Source organism: Quercus robur, chromosome 3, assembly GCF_932294415.1.
Source record: "Quercus robur chromosome 3, dhQueRobu3.1, whole genome shotgun sequence".
NCBI classification, from domain to species: Eukaryota; Viridiplantae; Streptophyta; class Magnoliopsida; order Fagales; family Fagaceae; genus Quercus; species Quercus robur.
The window spans coordinates 44365478-44375280 of NC_065536.1; the positions used below are offsets into that span (position 1 = coordinate 44365478).

The 9803-nt window shown below is 38.0% G+C and overlaps 1 protein-coding gene across 1 annotated transcript; it reads left to right on the top strand.

The window, feature by feature from the left end:
* The first annotated feature begins 413 nt into the window (after positions 1–413).
* On the top strand, positions 414–1693 carry LOC126718026 (zinc finger BED domain-containing protein RICESLEEPER 1-like). The gene is made up of 2 exons (XM_050420049.1): positions 414–1499; positions 1602–1693. The coding sequence occupies exons 1-2, from the start codon at positions 443–445 to the stop codon at positions 1685–1687; spliced, it is 1143 nt and encodes a 380-aa protein (XP_050276006.1). The 5' UTR covers positions 414–442; the 3' UTR covers positions 1688–1693.
* Positions 1694–9803: the final 8110 nt, after the last annotated feature.

The following is a 9803-nucleotide window of genomic DNA, read 5'->3' on the forward strand; positions in this document are numbered from 1 at the left end:
TAGGGTGTGCCTTACTACGGACACATGGACTAGTATTCAAAATCTGAATTATATGTCCCTCACAGGTCATTTTATTGATGATGATTGGAACTTGCATAAGAGAATTTTGAATTTCTGTCTAGTGGAAGACCATAGGGGGGAGACTATAGGTAGAAAGATTGAGATGTGTCTCCGTGACTGGGGTGTTGATGGCATATTCACCTTGACAGTGGATAATGCTTCCTCTAATGGTGCTACCATTAAATTTTTACAAATAGTCACTAAAGATTGGAAGGGGACTATTTTAGAACATGAGTTCTTGCACATGAGGTGTTGTGCACATATCTTAAATTTGATTGTGGGAGATGGTATGAAAGAAATTGATGCGTCCATTGCTAGGGTGCGTGAAGCAGTGAGGTATGTGAAGTCCTCACCAAATAGAAATCAGATTTTTAGGAGTATTATGGAGAGATTAGGTATTGAATCCAAATGTTTACTAAGTCTTGATGTACCAACTAGGTGGAACTCTACCTATCTCATGTTAAATACTGCTGAAAAATTTGAGAAAGTGTTCCTAAGAATGGACTTTGAGGATGATAGCTATTCTTCATACTTTTTGAACAAGGAAAATAGTGGTGGTTTGGGATCTCCTTGTGGGGTTGATTTTCAAAATTGTAGGACATTTGTGGGTTTCTTGAAACTTTTTTACAATGCAACTAAAAAGTTCTCCGGTTCTTTGTATGTGACTTCAAATACCTTCTTTGATGAGATGTTTGTGATTCAAGAAAATATTGCTCATTTAATTAAATCTCAAAATCATCTCTTGAAAAACATGGCAACTAAAATGGAAGCTAAGTTTGAAAAGTACTGGGGGAAAGGGGATAAAATTAATAAGCTTTTGTATGTGGCTGTGGTGCTTGATCCAAGGAAGAAAATGAGGTTTTTGAAGTTTTCTTTTTTTGAAATATATGGGAATGAAGTGGCCAATGAGATGGTTGACTTGGTGGGGAATTTTATGGCTAGGTTGTATGATGATTACTCTAGGGTTGATTCACCAAATGTGGTGCTACCAAGTGAGAATGAGAGGACACACATGGAAGGTGATACAGTTGGTTGTAGTGATTCGTATGCAATGGTTAATTCACGATATGAGCGGTTTTTAGAGGTTGAGAAGTCTATAGGGTGTAGCAATGAGATGGAAAAATATTTGGCTGAAAATTGTGAGAGTAGAAGGGATGGGAAATTTGAGATTTTGAGGTGGTGGAAAGCCAATTCAGATAGGTACCCAGTGCTGTCCAAAATGGCTAGGGATGTGCTGGCTGTACCTGTTTCTACGGTTGCTTCTGAATCGGCTTTTAGTACCGGAGGGCGCATACTTGATCCATTTCGAAGTTCACTCTCCCCTCTCATGGTTCAAAATCTTATTTGTGCTCAAAACTGGCTGCAAGCCCATGTCCCAATTTCTTTTCGCAAGTCAAAGGACGAGATGGAGGCCTTGGAGGATGAATTTCATGAATTGGGTAATATGTTTAACTTCCAATCTTCTTGTTTACTAAGTGTTATTAAATGTGTCATATACTTGAGCAAAATTTAATCTATTGTCTCAATTTTTTCTTTTCTAGTTTTAAATCAAGCAACAACAGCAGCAAGTTCTAGTTCCTGTTCAAACAAAGGTGGTACTCGTACCACAGTCAATATTGATGAATGATCACTGATGGGGTATGTTTCTGCCTTTATAATTTTTGTTCATATTGGTGTCCCTTTTGGTTATTCTGTTGCTGTTATTCTGTCTTTATATAGTATTGATAAATATTTTTCCCCTTGTATTGTAGGAGGATGGAAGGTCGCCTTTTGTATGGGAGGCAGTTTTTTTGAATATATTTTGAAGCTTTTTTGGACAGATGTGTAGCTTTTCTAATTATAATTTGTAAGGTTGAATTTATTCAACCATCTAATTGGCTTTATTCCGTGCCAAATTTGCTTGTAATTCAGCATTTAGTAACCCTGTATTTAGGTGGGATTGTTGTAAGGGTAGTGAGTGAGATAGTGTGAAGATTGCTCAAGAGTGTGCAAGAAAACAGAGTGTTGCGGCTGGGACTCGCGGCTGGACTCGCGGCTTCAACCCGCCAGAAGATGCACACGTGCCAAGCATGCTGGAAGATGAACAGTCATGCTAGCTGGAGCACTACAGGACAAAACAGGACAACTGGCCATACGGTTAACTCGCGACTGGAACTCGCGACTTAGTCAAGCCGCGAGGTCAAGCCACGAGCCACCCCTGTTTTGGAAAAACCTGACGTTTCGCATTCCTCTTCACTCCAGTATAAATACCCTTATAACCCACGATTGAAAGAGAGCTTCCAGAGAGAATTTTGAGAGAGAAACCCTAAAGAAAAACCAGATTGTTTCACCCACAATCTCTACCTTAGAGTCTCATCAAATTCCCTCACTCTCTTCCTCTCCATTGTCAAATCCTTGAGAGGCCATTATACCAAACCTGGTTCTCACCATTATCATCTCTGTGAGACAGACGTTTGGAGTTCTGGGAAGCAGTTAGGAAGGAGCCAATATTCATTGGTTGATGCTACGGTGTAGTAACGGAATCCGGGAAGCTAGAAAAGAAAAAGGTTCGGCGCAACCTCGTTGGAGCAAGAAGCTTGGAGGGCTTAGGTGCACTGGGTAGATTAGGCTTGGAGGGTCTATTGCTGTCCTTGTATCCCAACTGTATTTTCTAGTGGATTGATTACCGCTTGAAGGGCGGCGGAGAGGTTTTTCGCCGAGGTCTTCGGTTTCCTCTTCGATAACACATCGGGTGTTATCTTTGTGTTTGCATCTTCCTTCCTCTCTATCTCTGCCTTTACATTATCTGCTGTGATTTATTTTGTTATGGCTTAGATAGTTGTTTAACCAATTTCATATTATAGCATATGTTAAGTTTCCGCACACTAGTTGTTTGACATATTGCTTGTGTTGGTTAAGTTGGTTTTTGGGGGTCTAAACGTTCAAAAGTGTTTTTGTACACGTTTTTGAACTTTCAATTGGTATCAGAGCGGGTACACTTGTTGTGGTTTAAATACCTAAGTGTGATCCTTGACCCCTTTTGTTTATTTGCCATGGATTGTGCTTTGTATGCCTCTTTGCATGATTTGGTTGGTGATGAATGTAACATGCCACGTGTTTGTGAAAATGTCTCTATGAGTGCTAATCCTCATGATTGTGATGACATGTTAATTGAATCCATGGGTGTTGTTGACAAACTCTTGAAGAAAAATGCTAAGAAGTTTCAAAAGAATTTGAGCAAGTTATTTTGTGAAAAGGATGATTTGATTGCTAAGCTCAATGAATCCAACAAATTGGTTGAGAAATATAAAAAACTTGCTGAAATTTCTCTTGAAAATCTGAAAGAGTTTGAATGTTTGAATATGGACTTGGATGCTAAACTTGTTTTGTCTAACAAACTTGTTGATGATCTTAAATGTGAAAATGAATCTCTTAAGATGCATGCCAAGTGTTTGATTGCTGAACCTATTGTTAAAAAGGATGAAAATATTTGTTGCAATCATGTTGTGATACCCGATTTTGTGCCTAGTGTGTGTTCTACCTTAAAGGACAAATCGGTGTACATTCCTCCACATAAAAGAAATCAAAAGGTGGAGAGAAAGGCTGTTAAGTCAAAGCCTCTGTTTAGGTCTCAACCTAAGGCTCTGGATGGATCTAAGTTTGTTCCAACTTGCCACCATTGTGGTGTGATTGGTCATATAAGACCTCAATGTCATAAGTTGAAGAGGGAACAAAACCATATTGCTAGATCCCTTCCCAAAAGGCCTAGTGGACCTAAACACATTGTGTGTCACCATTGTGGTGCCTTTGGTCATCTAAGACCTCAATGCTCTAAGTTTCATGCTTTTAAAAGAATCAAAAGAAAAGAAAAACTTGAGCTTCTTGGAAGTTGTGCTAAAAAGGATAAACCGGATTTGAGTGATAATAGCATGTTGTTAAAGAAAGTGTTTAATGCTCTTAACTCCTTGTCTATGTGCATCTCCGGTTCTCATTCTTCCAACCCTCGTCTCACTTCTCATGAGACACTCATTCCAAACAATTGTTCTGTTTGGATGAGGAAGGGTTCCTATGGTTGAGCTTTTGCTCCTTTGGTCCTTGATCTAATTCTTTCGATCTTTGTAGGACCCTTCATGCATTAGATGCTTCATTGTCATGCATTTGTGCATCTTGCATTCATTTATATGCATTGTTTTGTTTTTTATCTTACTTTTATGTTTCAGTTTTGTGTGAGTAAAAAATCCAAAACCACATAAAAAGTGAAAAATTCAAAAAGTTTGATCGTATATGTTTGAGCACATATCACATGTGAGTTTGGCCTTGTACCTTTGTACAAATGGCTTTGTGCATTTACGAGCTTAGCTTGTTATTTTTGCACTTATATCTTTGTGGGAAAAATCTTGACATCTTTGTGTGATTGTTGTAAATCGATCTTCAAGCTTGTCATGAATGATTAGTCAATAGTCATGTTGGTTTTGATACTTGCGTAGACTTGTGCTTATATCTCTTCCCACTCTTTTATTTTTATTGCTTAAAGAGCTCAATAAATGTAAATCTCAAAATGAAAAGAGATAATGAGCTGCAAAAGCCGTCGCAAATACTAGTATTCGACTAGGAAAAAGGGAAAGCGACTTAAATGAAATTGTATGATGCCCAAAAAGCCAAAGGCTTGTTCATCAATTTGAAATATCAAAAATTTCAGGCATCAATCTCAAAAATGAGATGTATTGCTCAAAATGAGTTGTATTGATTCAAAATGATCAAATGTTATGAATTGTAAGAAGCCAAATGAAAAGCTTCAATCTTATGTAATCATTTTCTTGTGGGAGGTCATATATGTTCATTTCTATAATTGAGATAGACCATTTGACTTAGCACTAGTTATGTATGACTTGATTGAATTGATCATTGAAGCTTCACTCTAGACTAAGGACTATTCCACATTTGATACACACACACAACACACATGCCTAATGTTCAATGAATGTCTCATTCATTTGTTAGATTGTACTTGTCTAAATGTGATGTGTGTGTGCTCAATCATATATGGTTCAATCCAAAAAGATTTTTGATCATTTTATATGTTTTTGGAAGTGATTTTTATCACTTTTTGTGTTTATGTTTAGTGCTTACTTTGTTTTTCAATGTTTAAACATGTTCTGGTTTGAAAAACAAGTGTCAGATTTTTTGGCTACTCATTTTGGCTGGTCGCATGAGCTGCCAGCAAGCTGCCAGTTTTGGCTGGTCGGTTTGGCGGCTTGCAAGCCGCGAGTCTAAGCCGCGAGTTCAGACAGAGAGGTTTCGCGGCTCACTCGCGACTTGGCTCGCGACTCGCCAGTCGCGAGTCGCCCAGAATCAGCTTTTTAAAGAGCTTTTTCGTGGGGAACTTGTTTTAAACCTCTCCCATCCTCTCTAAAACCCCTCTTTCAATATTTTTACATCAAAACCCAACCAATTTGAATGGTTTTTCAATCCATTAACATCTCTAAGGTAATTATAAACTCTTTTCATTGATTTTGATCCTTAGATTATGTTTTGGAGAGTTTTGTGCTCTTGGTTGGGATTTTTATCATAGGGGTAGGTAAAACTTAATTTTTGTCAAATTTTTTTTCATGGGATTGGTTTATTCTGTTGATTTGCATTGGATGTTGGCCCCTTGTGGCAATTAGAACATGTATTAAGGGTGATTTTCGTGATGTTCATGCATTGTTTCACATTATTGTTCATAGTGTGCATGCTAGGTGTTTGATAAAATGTCTCTTAGGCATTTTCTCGCTTGTTTGGACTCCGATGAGTACCAAACTTTGGGGTTTCTCATGTTTCCTCATTAGGAACATGTTTGGTTCATTGGTTGTGTATTTAACACACCTTGCCCCACATGTGCATTTTTCTTGCATTGGTCATGCATTGCACTTAGCCACCTCTTGCGCACACCTTTGCTACCCTTGTCATGCATTGGTCTTGACCTTGCTGTTTCATCCTAGCTTGTCTTGTCTACCTTATGCTTTGTCGCATGTTACTTTGTCTTAGGTTTGAGCTTCATTTTCTCATTCATCTCACATCCCTCATGCATCATTATCATTGTTCATTACTTCTTCTCTTGCCCTCGTTTCTTCTTGACCCTTTGTCTATTCCTGACAAAAAGGGGGAGAGTATACTCTAGAGAATGTTTCGGAGTATTTTGTCATTTCTATATGACTCTTGTGCACATCCTTAGGGGGAGAAATTCTATTTCTCATGCACATTTGTAGGGGGAGAGATATTCCATAGGGGAGATGCATATACCAAGGGGGAGAAGACATTGTGTTAACTAGAAAACCTTGTTCTATTTGTTTTCTTGTTAGCTTTATGGTGCTTTGAGTTATGCTTTGTTGTTCTCATTGCATCATGTTTGTGCTTTGGACATGCATATATCCCTATGCTATTATGCTTCATTGAATGCATGTTCAGATGATCATTTGCTTTGCTATGTGATCATTATAGCCATTTCTATACTTGTTATATTATACTTGTTCTTTATTACTTGCTTTACCTTGAGGGTCTAATTTGTTTTGTGCAAGTGTTTCAGGGTACAAGTATATATATGTTCCAAGTGCATCACAGCTTCTCATCACTTTGAAGGGGAGAAATTTTAAGCACTTTTAGTTTATATTGTTTAAAGTTTTATTCAATATAATGTGGTTTGTACCCATATGCTTTTGTAAGCTTTTAGGGTTATTGTTTTATGCATAGTTTGTAGGCCTTGTGGTATGTACCATGCTTAAGTGCAGCGTTTATGCTATGTTGAAATCAGTACTTTAATCTAAATGTTCTGCATTGTGATTGTTGTACTGTCACTCTTGTGCCCTTGTAGGATTGTTCCTAGATGCATATGCCTTGTGTGCTATGCATTGGTTGAGTGTTGAGCATACAAGTGTCTTGCCTTGTGCTTGTCAACATGTTAAGTCTAGAGTCTGTTTTAGGGTTTTGTCACGGAATAGCCAAAGGGGGAGATTGTAAGGTTGAATTTATTCAACCATCTAATTGGCTTTATTCTGTGCCAAATTTGCTTGTAATTCAGCATTTAGTAACCCTGTATTTAGGTGGGATTGTTGTAAGGGTAGTGAGTGAGATAGTGTGAAGATTGCTCAAGAGTGTGCAAGAAAACAGAGTGTCGCGGCTGGGACTCGCGGCTGGACTCGCGGCTTCAACCCGCCAGAAGATGCACACGTGCCAAGCATGCTGGAAGATGAACAGTCATGCTAGCTGGAGCACTACAGGACAAAACAGGACAACTGGCCATACGGTTAACTCGCGACTGGAACTCGCGACTTAGTCAAGCCGCGAGGTCAAGCCGCGAGCCACCCCTGTTTTGGAAAAACCTGACGTTTCGCATTCCTCTTCACTCCAGTATAAATACCCTTATAACCCACGATTGAAAGAGAGCTTCCAGAGAGAATTTTGAGAGAGAAACCCTAAAGAAAAACCAGATTGTTTCACCCACAATCTCTACCTTAGAGTCTCATCAAATTCCCTCACTCTCTTCCTCTCCATTGTCAAATCCTTGAGAGGCCATTATACCAAACCTGGTTCTCACCATTATCATCTCTGTGAGACAGACGTTTGGAGTTCTGGGAAGCAGTTAGGAAGGAGCCAATATTCATTGGTTGATGCTACGGTGTAGTAGCGGAATCCGGGAAGCTAGAAAAGAAAAAGGTTCGGCGCAACCTCGTTGGAGCAAGAAGCTTGGAGGGCTTAGGTGCACTGGGTAGATTAGGCTTGGAGGGTCTATTGCTGTCCTTGTATCCCAACTGTATTTTCTAGTGGATTGATTACCGCTTGGAGGGCGGCGGAGAGGTTTTTCGCCGAGGTCTTCGGTTTCCTCTTCGATAACACATCAGGTGTTATCTTTGTGTTTGCATCTTCCTTCCTCTCTATCTCTGCCTTTACATTATCTGCTGTGATTTATTTTGTTATGGCTTAGATAGTTGTTTAACCAATTTCATATTATAGCATATGTTAAGTTTCCGCACACTAGTTGTTTGACATATTGCTTGTGTTGGTTAAGTTGGTTTTTGGGGGTCTAAACGTTCAAAAGTGTTTTTGTACACGTTTTTGAACTTTCATAATTATACATGCACTCTTGTCTTGCTTAGAGGAAGGAAAGCTTAGCATCTGTGTAGGCTTTCCTCTCTATAAGTTATGGACATGTTAACTATAGAAAATAGAATAGTTCTTTACTGCCTTAGGAAAGCTATTTTTTGGAAATACTTAATAGTATTTCAGAGTTGTAACTTATTATATATACTGCTGGGAACTGCCTACTGCTTTGGTAGTTTATTGCCTTGTGCAATAACTGCCTTCTCTGCTACCTCTATGGCTTTATATATCAAATTATGAAGATGATGTATTTTTAGTAGTGCTTGTAGCCTATGTGGTTCTGGAAATTTATTTGATGTGTGGAATGGTTGGTAGGTACTAGGTATGTTTTCACCTTGACAGATTGATGAATGTGGAAACAAAATGGTACTGCCTAGGCCTTAAGGCTTAGGCAATTTGGAAAATATTTGTTATAAATTTATAATGTGTGGATGATGAAAAAGGTGGTAACAAAAATGGTAATTGTGTTTTATTGATGAATGTGGAAACAAAATGGTACTGCCCAGGCCTCAAGGCTTAGGCAATTTGGAAAATATTTTGTTATAATGTGTGGATGATGAACAGGTGGTAACAAAATGATAGTTGTGTATTTGTGTTTTTATCTATTTGATTAATGCCTAGGTTTTACATTCTATTGATATTTAACAGGTATTCAGATTGTACTTTGAATTCATACTCAATGAAGGCCCATTTTACATACTTTGAATTGATAATGTATTGATATTTTACATTCTGAGAAGTATGAATTTGGAGTTTTGGACAAATTATAGTAGAGATGAAGGCCCATTTTAAAAGAAATTTAGTAAAAAACAGGCCCAATCTGATATGGTAAGATTCAAAAACTATTAATTCCTTGAAAAGTCCAATAATTTCGGCCAAAAGGCCCAAAAAAATTAAATTCAATAAAATTTACAGAAAAGGCCCAATAAGAGGTCCAACCCGTTCAAACCGATGATCCGACCCGTTCAAACCGATGATCCGACCCGACGGGTTTAACCCATTTATCAATTGATTGCGGTTCTTTTTTTCAGTGACCCGATCCAATCGGGTCGAGTGCGGGTTGGGCCCAAACCCGGGCTGACTCGACCCGTGGACAGCCCTAGTGACAACATCATTATCATCATCAATATCGTCATTGTCATCATCATCATCATTCACAACCTGGCATGGTGTAGGGAATAAAAAGAAGATTAAGTCTAAAATTCATCATTTCAAATATATTACATTTCCATCATACTTGATTATAATCCAAATGACATAATACAAATATCCATATTACAATTTCTATTTAAGACATACACAAAAAGTTGGAATGATGAAAGCTCAAGTTGTAAAATTGAAGAGCTTCATGACACAAATGAAGCAACTACAATTCCAACAGTAAAACTAGTGTCGTCTAAGAAGAGTAAATGAAAAATGCGTGTCGTTTATGTTATGTAAATTAGACTTGGATTAGTGCTTATAGGTGTGCACGTGTGAAGGTTAGTTACAAGATTGTTAGAGTGAGTCTTAGTCTAGGAGATATTTACTTAGATATTTTTCTATGCTTTCTCAGTGGTATATATATATTGTAGATGACGAACTCTATTGTAATCAAGAATTCATTTTATCAATCTCAGTATTCTTTT